Genomic DNA, 16,253 nt, shown 5'->3' with positions numbered 1-16,253 from the left:
CTTTAAAGGTGGTTGGACAATACCACTGCACCAGTAACCAGTCACCTTAAGGCTAAGAAGGATTCGTCTTTCATTATGTTCATCTGTGCTGCTGTTAATGTTTTACTACTGTTTACAAAATGTACAGCTTTATCTCAGGCTTCTCATCTACTAATACATCTGACACAAAGAGTAGCTGCTCTATGAAATTGCATTCCCCTCATTTTTCCCAGATATGTCTCTTTATGAACTGTACGGGTTTCATGTTTGTTTTCTAGCATGAATCTTGGGTTGAAATTTTGGACATGCTGAGGCATGGCTTCATAAACCAGCTTCAAACCTATATCATTAACACACAAAACCAGCATTGTACCTTCGATCTATACAACACAGGCCTTGTATGGATTAGACCGCTGTCTATTTAATACTGTAATTGAATTTAAACTTATCTGCATGTGGATGACATTACAAGCTTGCTCTGTGGGATTTGTTAGCTTTAATTGTGTAAGGGTTTACAGCTTCCTTGAAACAACACAGTGTGAATGTGCCCCATTAGCATATTTGTGTCTGTTTGTGAGTTGTCTGCCTTGTATTTGGTTTCATCCGTTAGGTTTCTTTAACGTCTATCTGTTTCTCCAGGTCTCATCCTATGGGGGTAATCTGAGGTACCGGCTCCACACTCAGACCATGAGAGGCGACGCGTTCCCACTGCCAGCGGAAGCCTCCAGGCCAGACATCATCCTCAAGGTGCAAACACACCTAATGGAGCACTACACCCCTGTTGTGCTACTGTAACACACATGTTCACACTTTTATGATTCCTCTGTTTTTTCCACCTGCAGGGAAACCAGATGACCCTGGTGTTCCTAGAGAGAGAGTACTCGTCACCCGAGAAGCCTCATCTAGGAATAGTTCATATGGTGGAGGTAAACCACCTTATGATGACGCCACGTAGTCCTGCTGTTCAATGGTCTCCTTCTACGCTAGGTTCTGACTCCGTCAACTCAGTGATATACTGTACTTCAGCCAATGCTTGGTCTATGTAGCATTCAGGTCCATTTATAACATGGACCAGAAGAACACAGGGAACATTCTGTTCTAGAATAGTAACATCAAAGTCCATTGACTATTTTCTCTTTTCTTGTATTATAAAGTTGCTTCCTGCTGTGATGTCAGAAAGACAACAAACTGGTTCTGTTTACTTCAGTAATCTTATTAGATCCACCCAACCAGAGCTACATCAGACCAATCCAACAGTGCTGGAATAAATAGTCCATCACGCTGCTTTTGTTGGGTTTTAGAAATGTGTTGGTGTCAAAGTCTGAACTCATTGGACCTCACTTAAAGGCGTCATCCTCCTCACAGGGAAGCTTTCGTCATGCTCAGACCGGGAACCAGGTGTCACGTGAGGAGTTGATGATGGTTCTGGTTGGCCTGGAGTCTTTGCAGATCAGAGCTCTGCACTCCCAGTCCGCCCATGCGGTGTCGCTTCGTGGTGCGGTGCTGGAAGGTGCCGAGATCTTGCCCTCTGGTCGCCATGCCAACAATGTGGAGATCTGCATGTGTCCCGCCAACTACCTGGGAGACTCGTGTCAGGTAAGGAACCACATCAGCTGATACCTCAGTTGCAGTGTTGCACTGATAATCCTCTGTCCTTCACCTGTATAGCTGCACTCATCCTAAAAGTAGCCGTAGCTCTCTGCTCGTGTTCCAAACTGCACAAAGACTGAGTCCTCTGTTCCTGAGGTGGATTCTTCCATCCTGGACAAAGGAGAGCTCCCTTCCAACCAGCCACAATCAGTCTTTTCAGATTTTCTGCATAGGTCATGTACTTCCATCATGTGATTAGCCAAAAGTGAACTCAGTTTATTAGTTTTTTTACTGAATGGTTGCAAAGAAATCTGATGGTCTTTTTTTTATTCACATAAATACATAAGCCATAATACGTTCAGTGGAAATCACTTGTGTGTGTAATCTTTTATATGATTTACTTAACTTGAAAAGATCAAAGGACGTGCCTTTCCTCTGCTCTGCTTGTCTAATACTGTTCTTCTTTCTCTCTTCTCCTGTTAACACTTCTCTCAGACACTGATTTTGATCTGGATCCTCTTCAGCTTTATTCATGACCTACACCTGTACAGGCTTCTTTGTCTAGTCTTCGAACATAATTTTAATTTATCTGAGGTGTAAATGCTCAAACTGCTTTTCACAGTGTTCATCCTTATTCTTCTCTCCACCTTTGGGCTCTCTGTCATCACATCATATATAACACCCAAGTTTCTGGGTCATAGGGTATATATTTTCAAAATTGTATGGCCACAATTAGTTTTTGTTTGTACAATTAACATTGTTGTGAGTAAAGATTTTTCAAAAACACACGTTGTGTATCAAATGCAGTAAATAATATAATAAATAATGTATTAAACAAAATAATATGGCAAAAAGGTTATTGTGTTAGAAGAGTACAGTACATTACAACTGGGGATGAAGATACTTTTACAAGAAACTAAATCTTGGGCAATTTTTATTGATCCAAGTAGTCTATCTGTAAAAATAGACTAATTCTGATGTTTGTCTCCTCATGGCAGAAATGTGCACCGGGCTACTATAGAGACACTATTGGCCTGTTTCTGGGGAAGTGTGTTCCCTGCAGCTGTAATGGACACTCTGATCACTGTCTGGACGGATCAGGAATCTGCAAGGTAGAGTCCCTGTCACCTGTTAGTTCTCTGGCTTTTATAGATTTCCCTTTATTTATTTTCTTTATCTCTGCAAAAAAGAACTGTCAACATAACACAATTGGTGACCACTGTGAAAGATGCCAGGGTGGTTTCCTTGGCAACAACAGTCTTGATGGACAGGCAGTGTCCTGCTCCAGCTGCCCCTGCCCCCTTAGGGTCCCGTCCAACAAGTCAGTACTTTTTCATTTTGTCTTTCTTCCAGACCCACATTTCTTTTTGACTCTGTCATGAGTATATATTATATGTTATGTGTTATATAATAATATACACAAATCAATGCACTTGTTTCTTTTTCTGTGTGTAGTTTTGCAGAGGGTTGTTTGCAGAAAAATGACAGGATGCAGTGTCTGTGCATGCCGGGTTATGCTGGCCCTCACTGTGAAAGGTAAAGTAAAGTGGTAGGAATCCTTGAGGATTCTCTACATAACCTGCAAATTTTTAAATGTAATGTTTTAATAAATAGATGATTTATGATTTATAAATAGATGGTGTTTGTAAAAATTCAATTAACGTACCCCATTATTACCTACATGTACGTAGATGCGCCCCTGGTTTCTATGGCAACCCCATGGTGCTCGGCAGCAGTTGTCAGCTGTGCCATTGCAACGACAACACGGACCCCAACATGCTGTTCATAGATTGTCACCCTCTAACCGGAGAGTGTCTGAGCTGCATGCACAACACAGCTGGACCTCACTGTGACATCTGCGCACCAGGTTACTATGGCGATGCCATCACTGCCAAAAACTGCACCAGTAAGTAACCTTCAAGCTCCAAAGCTGGATCAGAAGTTTTTACTGATGGGCAGGTTAGACAGAGCTCATCTGATCAGACATTTAGACACAAATTTTTATGTATGTTAAGTATGATTTGTTGATTCACCAACCAACTAAAAGGTATTATTTGTTTTTGTCGCAGAATGTGACTGCTCTCTATGTGGCACTGAGTCATGTGACCCTCACACTGGACGCTGTCTCTGTAAGCCAGGAGTCACCGGAGCCCATTGCGATCGCTGCAGGGTACAGTAGGAGTCTGTCTTCCTTTTATACACCTCACAGCCTTGGAGCATGAGCGTGTGTGACCCCTGGATCCACCCAGGACCTTGTCCAGCTGTCACGTTTAAAATGACCTCGAGCTTACTTTTGGTTGATAGGACGGCTCATTTGGGTTCGACTCGTGCACGGGCTGTCGTCAGTGCGACTGCAATGCCTCTGCAGCGCTGGTCCAGCCGTGCGACCCCAGGAGTGGTCAGTGTGCTTGCCAGCCCGGAACCAATGGTCCCAGCTGCAAACATTGTGCACCGGGATACTGGGACTACGGACGCAATGGATGCAAGAGTGGGTGACCTTAGCATTTTGTATATGCTATACTGTATACTACAGGTTCTTGACTCTTGACTACTAATTGTGTATTGTGTTGCCAGTTTGACATACATGTTGGACGACATTACAGTACATCTATGTAGTAGTTTTGGCAATAGCATCATGCTGGTAGAACTGTGCCTACTGTACAGTATGTACTGTACCAGCATTCTTACTGGTATACTACTTTTATATTGTATAATACTTTTATCTAATTATGGTCCATGTGTTTGTTTATCACCTCCAGAGTGTAACTGTAGAGGAGGTCAGTGTGACCCTCGCACAGGAGAGTGTCGCTGTCCTGACGGGATGACGGGAAAACAGTGCGACAGCTGCCTCCAGAAATACAGTGTTCCTGTAGAGCACCACCATGAAATGCACTGTGAACGTAAGGAAGCTTGCTTCTATTGTAGCTTGACAACAGCTGTAAAACATGTTTTCAATCAAGTGCAACAACAGAAAAAATAATTGGTGTTTTTGCCTGTTTTCAATGCAGCGTGTGACAGTTGTGTCATCGTCTTGTTGACGGATCTCGAAAAGCTGGACGGTGAATTTCACCTAGCGGCCAGTCAGCTGCACAGCCTTAATGCCAGCTCAATGGCCTGGGCTCAGCTCCGCAATCTCAACACGTTTGTGGAGGACATCGCTGTGAGTGATATGTGGACTTATGCCTGACATGCTCTAGCCTGTAATCTAACCTAACGCTGGTGGTTTATTCCCTTTCCAATGGTTCTAGAGAGCCATAGAGAACTACAACAGTACCCTGGATGAGAGCAGCAGTCGAGCTGACACTCTGGATGGTGACATTACAACTATCAGTGACGACATTGATCAACTGCAGGACAAGGTGTGGAGACAGATGCTACCAGGATTCATGTCAAATAATATGGGTTTAAATTTCATAAACCTTCATTCAGGAATTGGATGTGAATCAACGTCACAGACAAAATAAAAAAATGCTGCATGACCAACCATTCACTATTAGAGTTAAGATGTACTAACATCAGACTTTAAACTCAAATCTTTGAGTTTAAGGTCATTGGGAGGGTTATTGCACAGTAAAACAGTAGACACAGTTTTTGCCTGCTGCTTGGTGTTTCAGGCAGAAGCGATGGCTAACAGGGCTGATGACCTGAGTAACCGGACCACTGACACACACCTAAGGGCACAAAACCTGCTGTCCTTCATCAGCAACGTAACCATGGACATAAACGGTTGGACACAGGACTACATTACATTCATATCACAATAAGCACATGTCACTTTCTGACCCTGATCTTTGGCTTTTCTATAGAGATGTTGCTGATGGCAAACAGATCGTCACAGAATGACACCGAGGATGAAGAGGACAGCGATAAACGGGAGTCGATGATGAGGCAGGCCCAGGCCATGCTGAGGGAGATGAGGTACCGGAGCTGTGCAGGACAGAAGAAACTGGCCGACAAAGAGAAAATGGAAGCAGAAAAATGTAGGTTGCAGAAAAACCTGTGGGCCCTTCCTGCTCTAACCTCCATCGTACTCCACATGTAGCAGAGGTGTATTAATGTTAATAAAGCACTGCTTAAATATAGTGTAGACTTGACCTCATCCTTCCTTTGTGTCTGCCTAGTGTTGGATCGTGTTACCAAGGAGCTAGCAAGCCGCCAAGAAGAGAACAATGACTTGGCCAAGGCCATCAGAGATCGTCTGGTCCAGTTTCACTCGGACATGATGGACCTTCGAGATGCCCTTAATGAAGCAGTAAACAACACGGCCACAGCTGCTGAGATCAACAGTATCAACGAGAAAAGCCTGGAGGACGCGAAGGTGAGCTGGAGGCTGAAGAGAGCTGTTCAGTGTAAAGCAAAGAGCGTTTCATAGTCTGCTGATTCTGTCTCTCAGAGGAGCATAGAAGATTTGCTGTCCAAGCAGAAGGAGGTGAATGACCAGCTAAATATGGCAGAAGAGGACATTGCTCAGGTCAACGACGTTCTGACGATGCTACACGACACCAAAGAGGTTAGAACAAACACAGTTACTGAAACCAGTGTGAAGCAAGTTCCATTCCCGTTTTTACCCTTTAGTTTTAATCTGAAGTCACAGCTGCTCTATACGTCTAGCTAGGAGATGCATCACAGCACCACTGTAGGAATGAACTGAATGCAGGTATTTGCACCCAAGGCTGTTTTTTACCAGTTAACACTGGTAATCGCACTTACTTCGCTGGGGTGAAAGTCGAGCATGTTTCACTCTGAGCTATGGGAATTCATAAGTCACATGTGTTTAACTCGTCCACAGGATCAGAGTAAGGGAAAGCGAACAGTTAGGACTTGCTGCCAGTTAAGAAGTACAGTATCACATATTTGCATATTTAAAGGTTGACTCCAGTACAGACTACTACATTACGTTATTTGGAATGATATAAATTACGTAATGATTCAGTTGGAATCATGGATGATGGAATAAAAAAGACAAATCTGATGGTTAGTTTTCTGTAAAAGCGTATTTCTCTAATTCGTTTGTAGCAGCATATTGATTCTGAGAACATGTGGTTGTTTGTGTTCTGTTCTGTTCACACAACGCTTCCTTGTGTTGTCAGGAGTATGAGAAGTTGGCCGCCCAGCTGGACGGCGCCAGGGGGCCGCTCGCCAAGAAGGTGCAAAACTTTTCTGGGATGAATAACACAAAACATCTGGTGGAGATGGCTGAGGAACACGCTGAAATGCTCAACGCTTTAGCCATGAACCTGTCCAGGTAAAAAAGGAGTTGCTCATTGTAAATCTGCCTCACGTGATCCACGTTAGTGATTAAGATTGTAGTAAGCCCGTGTAACTGTCTAACTTCATCGTTACCTTTTCCAACAGTTTGATTGCAGAAACCAAGAAGGACGGAACTGTAGATGTGACACAAGCCTACAACAAAATCATCAGCAGCATCGAGGAGGCAGAGGCGGCAGCCAAGATGGCCGACAAGGCTGCCAACGCGTCTCTGGAGGTATAAGACATGCACAGATGTCCCAGTTAAAACCATATTTGGTGTCATTAGTATCACTTTTTGGTCAGTAGTATTGGTCTGTAATGCGGTGGTGTGTGGCTGTTTTAGAACATAAAGGACCAAGATTTAGCTCAGATTGCTGAGTCTTTGAGGAATCGCAGCATGGAGCTGAAGGATGAAGCTGAAAACCTGGATGATGAACTTAATGGTGAAGATCGTTACATAATGTTTATCTATTGTCGTAACATGTGTTGTTTAATCCTCCAGTCAAATCATTTGTATTTATTGTGTTTTCCTGCTGCACAGATCTGAAACCTCAGCTGGAAGATGCTCAGCGACAGCTGATTGAAACCAAGAACAAACAGGCTCAGGTGAAGAAGAACCTGAACGCAATCCAGAACAATCTCAGCATCACTACAAGTATGTACAAGAAATACACAGTGGCATCCTGCTGCTCTGCACTGAAGGAAGTCAAAGAGCTGATTTCATTTATACTGTTTTTTTTGTAACGAAAAGATGTGAGTCTAGAGATTGACGAGGCGAAGCAAACAGCTGAGTTGGCAAACACCACAGCCACCCAGGTCAACGATGCCCTGAAGCCCATTAAAGAACAGCTGGACCAGTGGCAGCAGACCTACAGGGACACTAACATCACCAACGATGACATCAGCAAGGCTCTAATGGAGGCCAACAAAACTGGTAGAAGCTTACTTGATATTCATACAGATGTACTTCAAAAGATAAAAAATAATCTTTTGACCAGTACTGGTCCATGGGTCAATTGGTATCGGGCCGTGAAAGAATACTTAGCTGACATTATTTCCTTTTTATTTAACAATGTTTTATTGTGGAGGATTAAATCTGCTAAATCCGTCTCAGACTTACCTACAACCGCTACCTTCTTAAACGGGCTCCTCCGACAGACAATACCAGGAGTCCTACCTGAAAACATACACATGGATTCACATTAATTATTAGATTTAGAAAATGCCAGTTTTTATGCCTGTCATATAATTTTTTTGTAATTTTGTTTCGGCACACCGTAAAGACCGGTCCGTGAAACTATTGTGTGACATGAAACTGGTCCGTGGTGCAAAAAAGGTTGGGGACTGCTGCTTTAACAAGGTCTTTCCTCACTGTCTAGTACAAGAGCTGGCTACCTCTATTCCTACGCTCCTAACAAAGCTGGACCAACTACAGAATCAGTCCATTCAGATGCCGAACATCTCTGAAAACATCAACCGTATCAGACAGCTCATACAACAAGCGCGCAACACTGCCAGCAAGGTACGCACTTACCCTCTCACGGACAAGGCAGCAGGAAATCCAGCATCTTCTTATTGGTTGCTGCCTCTTCTCCATCCAGGTTAGCGTGTCTATGAAATTCAACGGGGCGTCTGCGGTCCAGGTTCGCACGCCTCGCAACGTTGCTGACCTGGCTGCCTACACCTCTCTGAAGTTCTACATCACTCTGTCTGCACCGGCCACGCAAGCCAACAACAGCCAGTTCGTTTTCTACCTTGGTAACAAGGATGTAAGCGTCGCTGCTGCAGCACAGAAGCCTTCTGCTCACCTTCATTTATCATCCTCTATTCATTTTGGTTCTATTCATATGGTTTTTTCTTTGTGGCACTTGCAGTCCAGTAAGGAATACCTGGGCATGGCGTTGGAGGGGAAGCGGCTCCGTTGGTACTTTAATGTCGGAGGAGAAACTGCTGATGTGCAAATGCCTGAAGATGTCCTGACGAATGAGAAGTTTAACAGTGTAGTGCTGGAAAGGTAACGCACACACACACACACACACACACACACAGATGTTACAGACGTTACCCGCATGTGTTTGTTGTTAGAGCTCATGTGTCATATCTGTTTGGAGGTAGAATCCTTCAGTACGGACAAATGTCCATGTCATCAGAAGTTAGTGGTGGGGGACAAAGTGTCACCAAAGCCAACGTGGAGGCTGTAGGAGACCAGGGGCTGCTGAACCTTTTGACTGACGATACCGTGTTCTACGTTGGAGGTTACCCAAGCTCATTCACAGTAAGTACATAGAGTATGTTTCACTTAATATTACTGACACCTCTGTAGTAGTGATAGTCATAAAACAGTCTTATTCTCTTTTCTTGCTCAGCCCCCTTCCCCACTCGCGCTGCCTTACTTCACAGGCTGCATGGAACTAGACACCTTAAATGAGGAGGTGCTCAGTCTGTACAACTTTGAAAACATCTTCAATCTCAACACCACAATAGAAAAACCTTGTGGCAGGTTGGTGACAGGTTTTTGTTCAGCTCCCTTCCCTCTTCTGTTTTCTATTAAGTACTAAAACCCATTTTTGTCATTGTCTGATATATTCAACATGTTTCACTTTAAACATTGATTTTTTGTAAATGATCTGATTGAATGAAACTAATGGAACCTAACAGATCAAAGCCGGTGTTGAGTCAGCCCTGGGTCAATGATGCAGCGTACTTCGATGGCAGTGGCTTCGCCGAGATCGACTATTCTGTTTATCAGGATCAGAGAAGCACTGCTCAGCGGTTTGAACAGGAAGTTAAACTTCTCTCAGACAAAGGAATCCTGCTCCTGCTGCAGAACGAGGTAGTCTAGGAATCCATTTACTAGCACAGCATTGTCTTTCTTTAATTCTTCTTTTTATTATGAATTGGGACTAATGTCTGCTTTATATTCAAAAAGAATTTTAGCTTTCAGTCCTCAAGTTACTTGGACCTTTACTGCATATGGTACATCTAGGTCCTCGTTAGAGAGAACCTGTCCTCTTTGTTTTTGTTAGTTACCAGAACATTTGAATATCAGTGAAAACTAGTTTCGCATTTTACAATGCTGTAGTTTGTGTTCTCAAAATACTGTAATTGTGTTATAAAGCTGTTTTCTGTCTGTTGTTGCTCATCAGAATCAGTTCCTGTGTCTGGCTGTGCTTAAAGGCAGATTGAAGGTTTTCTATGATTTCACTGGTGACATGATGGAGCTGGAGAACACACCAGATCTAAAGGTCAACGATGCCGAACCTAGAACTGTAAGTTTATGTGCTTGTATTTTAAGCAGCTAGACTTTGTGAAGGAGGTCATAATGTTTTACACATGCATTACAGCTTGTTTCAGTGAACTTTGATTCAACAGTGTCTGTGCGTGTCTGTCCTGTTGTTGTCACTGTGCAGATGGGCGTTATCATAGTGCGTTCAAGCCCGATGCGCCTTGTAGTCAGAAGCGTCCGCGACATCCTTTACAACCAGCAGTTCCCTGACATCCCTGTGTTCAGCAGTGTCTACTACCTGGGAGGAGTCCCACAGGGCCAGATGCCTGAAAAGTGAGTTTGTTTAGGTTATTAGGAAATCATCAAGTTTCATATCTGTGTCGCACGCACTGATGGACCTACGTTATGAGCTTTCCCAGAGACAAAGCGAACCACTCACCTAATAGATACAAACACAGGCGCAGTCAAACAATTGAGCTTTGTGTCTGCTAAATGTGGATGTTTGCCAACCACACACAAATCTGAGTGCAACCTTTCTTTCAGGCTGAAGGCGCTGTTTCCTAAGCAGGGCTCTCTGAAGGGCTGCTTCAGGAACATTAAGGTCTCCAGCTCCCATGTAGACCTGAAGACCATGAAAAGCTCCGGTGTCAGTTTCGGCTGTGATGGTGATCTGCTGGTAAGGAACTGCACCAGCCATGAAAAACTCACAATCCATGACGTTAAATGGCATATTTCTTTCGCAAAATGTCCCACAGATGTAAAATAAAAAACAAACAAATAAAACAAAACAATTTTTACAATGAAAAGCATTGCCTAGTGTAGCTTCCCAAACGTGACTGATTTGAAATGATTTGATGCTGTTCCTCCATCTTGATTTAGGTTTTAAACATAGAAAAAAAAGAGAATATTTTTAATATACTGTAATACATCATTTACAAAAGGTCAAAATAGAAGCTAATTCTTCTACAAGAACATAAAAATAAGATGTGTTAAGAGACAGGCAGCAAATGAAGACTATAGAAGTACTAACACACGGACGGTTTTAAAACAATGCATATATTAAAATGCTTACAGTCATCAAGAAGAAAAGGAAATCGAGCCAACAGACAAATAGAAGTCAGACAGCAGGAGCAATGAACTGACAAAGGGTTGAGTGCTGAGTACTCACAGTAACAGTCTATTCATCCCTGTGGGATAAGCACAGACTCCAGGAGGTGGTTGTGGCCAAGGTAAATGACTGAGACAAACAACGAAAATTACGAAATTAAAAGAAACAAAGCCAGAGGTTGTTACAGCTGGATTGCATCTGTACTGTACTGTAAGAAGGGACAGCAGTGTGAGTACTAATAAAGCAGAAATGCGCTGGAACCCGGACAATGTGGGCCACTTGTTTGGTTTTTTTAACTAAAGGTAAATAAGCGTTGGATCAATATTAGCACATATGAAATACTGGAACCTGTGTGTGGATGCAGGTGGCTCGTGAGGCTCATTTCACAGGTCAGAGCTACCTGGACTTCAATCTGACCAACATCCCCAGCATCAGCAACAATTTCTACGCCAGCTTCAGCTTCCGAACAGGCCAGAAGGAAGGACTCCTGTTCTACCATCATGATCAGGTCGGACAGTCTCAGACAGACACAACACGTGCTTAAGTTCAGCGTCTAAAGTCAAGTCAAATCAAGTAGGGTTTTATTGTCATTTCAATAATATACAGTGCAGCACACAGTGAAACGAAAAGGTTTCCCCAGGACCAAGGTGCTGTGTCAGACAACGTAACGTAACATATACATACTTTTAACTCTAAAACTAAAAACGAACTATAAATACACACAGTGACCTGTACAAGGAAACACAAGACAGAGACGAGGGGACAGTGGCGCTGCTTGTGTTGTGCAGAGATTGATTGTCTGTTATACGAGTTTTACACTTGGGAAAAGAGTCATTAAAGGCCCAACAGGGAGCTGAGCTTCTTAACTTTGGTTCGTCACAAGAATTTCAAACCTCAGCATTTTAGTCTTATTAGACCAGGATGTTGTTCATGGGGCTCGCTTTCTCCTGCCTTTATCTCTTGCATCTCACACTCTCCTGCATCCACAGGAAGGATTATGTCAGATGTTTTTGGACAAGGGTTATGTTGTGGTGAGAGCTGGCAACGATGCGGTTAGGACACAGAAGACGTACAATGACGACAACAGCCACAACATCGCCATTTACACCAACATCAATGGGTAGGATGTGATCAAGCCTCCAGACCTCTGGTCAAGCTCTGGTGTGTCCTAACCGTGTTCTCACTGCTTCAGGATACGTCTGTACGTTGATGACGTCCTGGAGAAAGTGCAGACCGTTGCTGCAGTCAGCACAGGCCATGACAGAAGCTTGCAAGGCCTCACCTTCCTGGGAGGAATGCCCAGCGACAGCCTCAAGAACCTCACCGGATGTATCAGCAACGTGTTCATCAGGAGGTGAGGAGGAGAGAAGCATGTGGCCATTCAGTCAGGCCCGCAGAAGGAAATACAGGAGCTGATGTGCATTATCTGGGTGTTTTTGTCTTCAGAGATAAAAGTCCTCAGATGGTTCTAAACCTGCTGAATGCTGATGAGAATGTTGACGTGCCGCTGACGTGTCCTACTGCCAAAAAACCTCAGCAGATTGTTGCTGCTCGTCCCAGAAGCGGCAGCAAACCCAAGGTAGTACAAACAGTCGCCCAAACATTCTGAGGAAATAGGAGTGACCAACTAAACACGTTCTTTGTTTCAGGGTAAGCAGAAGAAGCCCTTGAGATCTCAGAGTCGTAACATCAGGGGGTCGTGTCAGGCCGAGCTGTCGGACCAGGAGACTGGTGCAACACATTTTAGTGGCTCCACACTCAGCTACGAGAGATTCGACTCTCTGCCCAGGTCACTGTGAGTGTCAGAGGCTTTACTCCAACATGATGCTTCTCCCGTTAAATGTACTGCAAGGAAATGACAGTGAAATAGTCCAGAGGTGTATATACGTAAAACATAAACGTGTGTACTGTTAGTTGTTTAATCACTGTCTCGCTGTCTTCTCTGAAGGACCCACATCTCCATGGCAGTGAAGATCAACTCCTCTGATGGTTTCCTACTGTATGTGCCAGGCAGCAAACCCAGCAGAGCTGCGATGTCACTCAGCGTGTCAGGCGGCCACCTGCTGCTTTTGGTGGGTGGAGGGCAAAGGAAGGTCAGCCTGCGAAGCCGCAAGAAGCATGACGACAACCATTGGCACACGGTCAGTTCAGGTCACATGACTACACACCCAGCTTAGGAGTGTGTGTGGCTCATTTGCATATTAACTATATTAAAATATTAAAACTAAACACTTCCTATACATACACTGATCCGTCATCACATCCTGAAGTAAATATCGCTGATTATCCTTTTATCATGGCTTCTCAGCGTTGACGTTAGACACAGGGAACTGAGCCAAACTGTGATGCTAGAACGTCTAGAACTGCAGCTCTTGGCGGCGGTTGGTATCTATCACAAGGAAGGGACAAAGGTGAAAGGAGTCTGTGTGGGTTGATCCAAATGCTGAAAACATTCATGCTGCATCTGATAGAAAGTTATTACACAGAGCGTTTTGTGAAGCTCTATAGTTGTAGATAGAGTTCATGTGACCCCTGTCCAGCACAGACCAGCACTTTGGGCCATGTTCTTCTGTATGACTTTGGATCCATCCATTGTGATTTTACTGTGACCTCTACCTCCTTCCAAAGCATACTGTAGTCATGTGCTGATAGATGCTGTCCCTGTAGGCTGACAGTGGCTTCTTTCTAACATGTCCAGTGTTCTCCTGGGAGGCCAATCACCCTGGGCTTTTGTGATTACTTAGACGTACCCACTGCTCATTGTGTGATGTGTCATTCAGAGTCTAGGGGGGTTGTTACACACAAACCTTAAGTGAACCTCTACTTCTTTGTGTCTTCAGGTGTTTATAAAGCGGGAAGGAGACAGGATCAGTCTGGTCGTGGATGGGATCAGCGCTCAGTCTAAGAGAATCCTGGGAGACCTGACTCACCTCACTGGACCGTTGTATGTCGGCGGAGTCCCACCCTCACAGGTGCTAACACATGCTACACAATATGCAGCACAACATTTAAACAGGTTTTGTTATAGCAATTCATTACTTTCATTGATGTCTATGCCACATATTAATATGTCGTCCAGTAGTTAGGACAGATAGGTAGATTATTATAAACACACACAAAGCACCTGTATTCATGGGTTGTGATCATCATGTCCATATCATTGGTTCTCAACTTTAGGCCCCAGGTTCTGGTGGATTTGTGGGTTGCATCAGGAACCTGACCCTGAACAAAGACCTTGCAGGAGTCCCTGATTATAGTCAGGGGACGGTGCCGTGCTACCGGAGCCCACTGCAGCCTGGAGTGTACTTCGCTGCCCATGGAGGGATCATTGCGATAGGTAGTTATCATCACGTGAGTCACGTAGTGTCTTATTGTGAGGGTCCTGGCTATGCTGACTGACAGCCCCACTTGTCTCCCTGCAGAAGAGCCTTTGGTTTTGACTCGAGATCTTGAGATCCAGCTGGAGGTTCGACCTGTCTCTGACTCTGGACTGCTGTTGCATGCTGGGACATCACCTGGACAACACCTGACCCTGGTCTTCAGGCAGAGAGAAGTGAGAGCTTCTAATACTTACTCAAGAAGAGCTGTAGAGTAAATAAAGCTAAAACAAAACCCTCTGTGTGTGTGTGTGTGATGCAGGTGATGGTTTCAGTAAGCAGTGGCAAACATGAGCTGACGGTCTCGGTTACCTCTGGAGACTCTCTGTGCAACGGGCACTGGCACACAATCACCGGTGAGCTGGAGACCAAAAAATGATCTTGTGAACGTTTCACTGTGTTGTCGGCCTGTTGTAATGCGCTTGTGTTGTGTGTCTGTGTTTGTCCAGTGGTGAAGAAAAACAATGTTGTGGAGCTCCGTGTGGATGCAGCCAGTCAACAGAAGGTTGGGCCAAAACAGGGTCGCTCAGCAGTGGTCAAAGAGATCGTTTACCTTGGGGGGTTACCTGGTGAGTATGCGCACGCACGCACACACAAGCTACTGTATGTTGCAAAAACGTTTAAACACATGGGACAGTCGCTGAAGCTTCCAAATAACATTACTTCAAATACAAAGGTTGGAGAGAACACCTATTGTTGCTTCCAAATTGTTGACTCTCTGTCCACTGTCTTCACACTGTACGACAGTTTTAAAGGCACAAAAGCAATAACTTTTTTTTACTTTCTTGTTGCTTCTCTCTATGCACTAGACGGTGTTGTCGTTCCACATCTACCTGGCAACATGCCAGCCTTTCATGGCTGCATCCGCAAAGCAACGGTCAACCAAAGAGCAGCCGTGTTGTCCAGACCCCTGGCAGTGCACGGAGCCGTGGGGACACAGGGCTGCCCACACATGTAAACCCAGCACACAGTCTTAGCCTCATGTCCCCCAGCTACACAATACTGGTGGTGGGTGTCTTGTTACTGTAGCTTATTTAAAATCTATTAATATTTATTTGCATTTTCAATATTTGTATTTACTTTAATATTACTGGTTTGATTTGTGCTACAACAATGAAAATTGTCTCCATGTAAGAGATTCACTGATGCAAGTAGCTGGTACATGATATAATTTAGTTATAAAAGTTATTCATAAAAGATCCAACAATGACAGACACACTTCCTTTTTCAAAATAAATGTTAACTTGTTTTTTGGGTTAAAAACCAAATGTAAAACGGAGCGGTTGTTATTAGTACATAGTCACACAGACCCTAATCAATTATCTTGGAACATATGGTTTTCTACAGGTGTTAATCATCAACTTTTGTATTGACGCTCAATTTATACCTATTAGTCAGCATCCAGATCATAGTGAGTTTTTTTGGTAAACTTCAATTCAAGGGTGCTACCATTTGAAAGCCTCTTAACAGGTGTCACCTCAAGTCCAGGTTGCAGGAGCAACATTAAACATTACAGACAGGGTTCATTCACCTTTTTATAATTTTCTCATGGAATGTGTAAGCTGTCCTTCTTTATCACTCCCTGTCCCATGTGTATTTCAAAATAAAGTCTTCTCCCCATATACAAACTGATCCTAAGTGCTTATTACCTTTTTTAAAAGGAAAGAAAAAACCTTGAGGCCTAGAGTTTTTTTGTGCCAAAGGTTTATTATGAAGAGCACAC

General features: G+C 43.9%; 1 protein-coding gene across 3 annotated transcripts in view; it reads left to right on the top strand.

Annotated features, from left to right (window-relative positions):
• Window positions 1-16,162, top strand: part of lama5 (laminin, alpha 5) — a 47,060-nt gene extending 30,898 nt beyond the window's left edge. For all 3 annotated transcript variants that reach the window (XM_029155618.3, XM_029155617.3, XM_029155619.2), the window contains 42 exons: window positions 619-726; window positions 822-905; window positions 1,345-1,575; window positions 2,568-2,681; window positions 2,760-2,890; window positions 3,025-3,105; window positions 3,261-3,475; window positions 3,639-3,739; window positions 3,874-4,057; window positions 4,329-4,469; window positions 4,578-4,729; window positions 4,818-4,928; window positions 5,184-5,295; window positions 5,376-5,549; window positions 5,691-5,887; window positions 5,963-6,079; window positions 6,660-6,814; window positions 6,925-7,054; window positions 7,163-7,262; window positions 7,361-7,474; window positions 7,571-7,753; window positions 8,199-8,341; window positions 8,421-8,588; window positions 8,694-8,833; window positions 8,935-9,094; window positions 9,186-9,319; window positions 9,478-9,652; window positions 9,966-10,088; window positions 10,230-10,378; window positions 10,589-10,721; window positions 11,518-11,661; window positions 12,143-12,273; window positions 12,346-12,507; window positions 12,600-12,732; window positions 12,803-12,948; window positions 13,102-13,294; window positions 13,994-14,125; window positions 14,331-14,490; window positions 14,576-14,706; window positions 14,793-14,886; window positions 14,980-15,099; window positions 15,340-16,162. In XM_029155618.3, coding sequence (XP_029011451.1) covers window positions 619-726; window positions 822-905; window positions 1,345-1,575; window positions 2,568-2,681; window positions 2,760-2,890; window positions 3,025-3,105; window positions 3,261-3,475; window positions 3,639-3,739; window positions 3,874-4,057; window positions 4,329-4,469; window positions 4,578-4,729; window positions 4,818-4,928; window positions 5,184-5,295; window positions 5,376-5,549; window positions 5,691-5,887; window positions 5,963-6,079; window positions 6,660-6,814; window positions 6,925-7,054; window positions 7,163-7,262; window positions 7,361-7,474; window positions 7,571-7,753; window positions 8,199-8,341; window positions 8,421-8,588; window positions 8,694-8,833; window positions 8,935-9,094; window positions 9,186-9,319; window positions 9,478-9,652; window positions 9,966-10,088; window positions 10,230-10,378; window positions 10,589-10,721; window positions 11,518-11,661; window positions 12,143-12,273; window positions 12,346-12,507; window positions 12,600-12,732; window positions 12,803-12,948; window positions 13,102-13,294; window positions 13,994-14,125; window positions 14,331-14,490; window positions 14,576-14,706; window positions 14,793-14,886; window positions 14,980-15,099; window positions 15,340-15,488 — 5,955 coding nt within the window. In that variant the 3' untranslated portion in view covers window positions 15,489-16,162. The remainder of the gene's footprint in view (window positions 1-618; window positions 727-821; window positions 906-1,344; window positions 1,576-2,567; window positions 2,682-2,759; window positions 2,891-3,024; window positions 3,106-3,260; window positions 3,476-3,638; window positions 3,740-3,873; window positions 4,058-4,328; window positions 4,470-4,577; window positions 4,730-4,817; window positions 4,929-5,183; window positions 5,296-5,375; window positions 5,550-5,690; window positions 5,888-5,962; window positions 6,080-6,659; window positions 6,815-6,924; window positions 7,055-7,162; window positions 7,263-7,360; window positions 7,475-7,570; window positions 7,754-8,198; window positions 8,342-8,420; window positions 8,589-8,693; window positions 8,834-8,934; window positions 9,095-9,185; window positions 9,320-9,477; window positions 9,653-9,965; window positions 10,089-10,229; window positions 10,379-10,588; window positions 10,722-11,517; window positions 11,662-12,142; window positions 12,274-12,345; window positions 12,508-12,599; window positions 12,733-12,802; window positions 12,949-13,101; window positions 13,295-13,993; window positions 14,126-14,330; window positions 14,491-14,575; window positions 14,707-14,792; window positions 14,887-14,979; window positions 15,100-15,339) is intronic.
• Window positions 16,163-16,253: the final 91 nt, after the last annotated feature.

The sequence above is a fragment of the Betta splendens genome, chromosome 7, assembly GCF_900634795.4.
Source record: "Betta splendens chromosome 7, fBetSpl5.4, whole genome shotgun sequence".
Classification (NCBI taxonomy): domain Eukaryota; kingdom Metazoa; phylum Chordata; class Actinopteri; order Anabantiformes; family Osphronemidae; genus Betta; species Betta splendens.
This window is presented reverse-complemented; position numbering and strand designations above follow the sequence as displayed.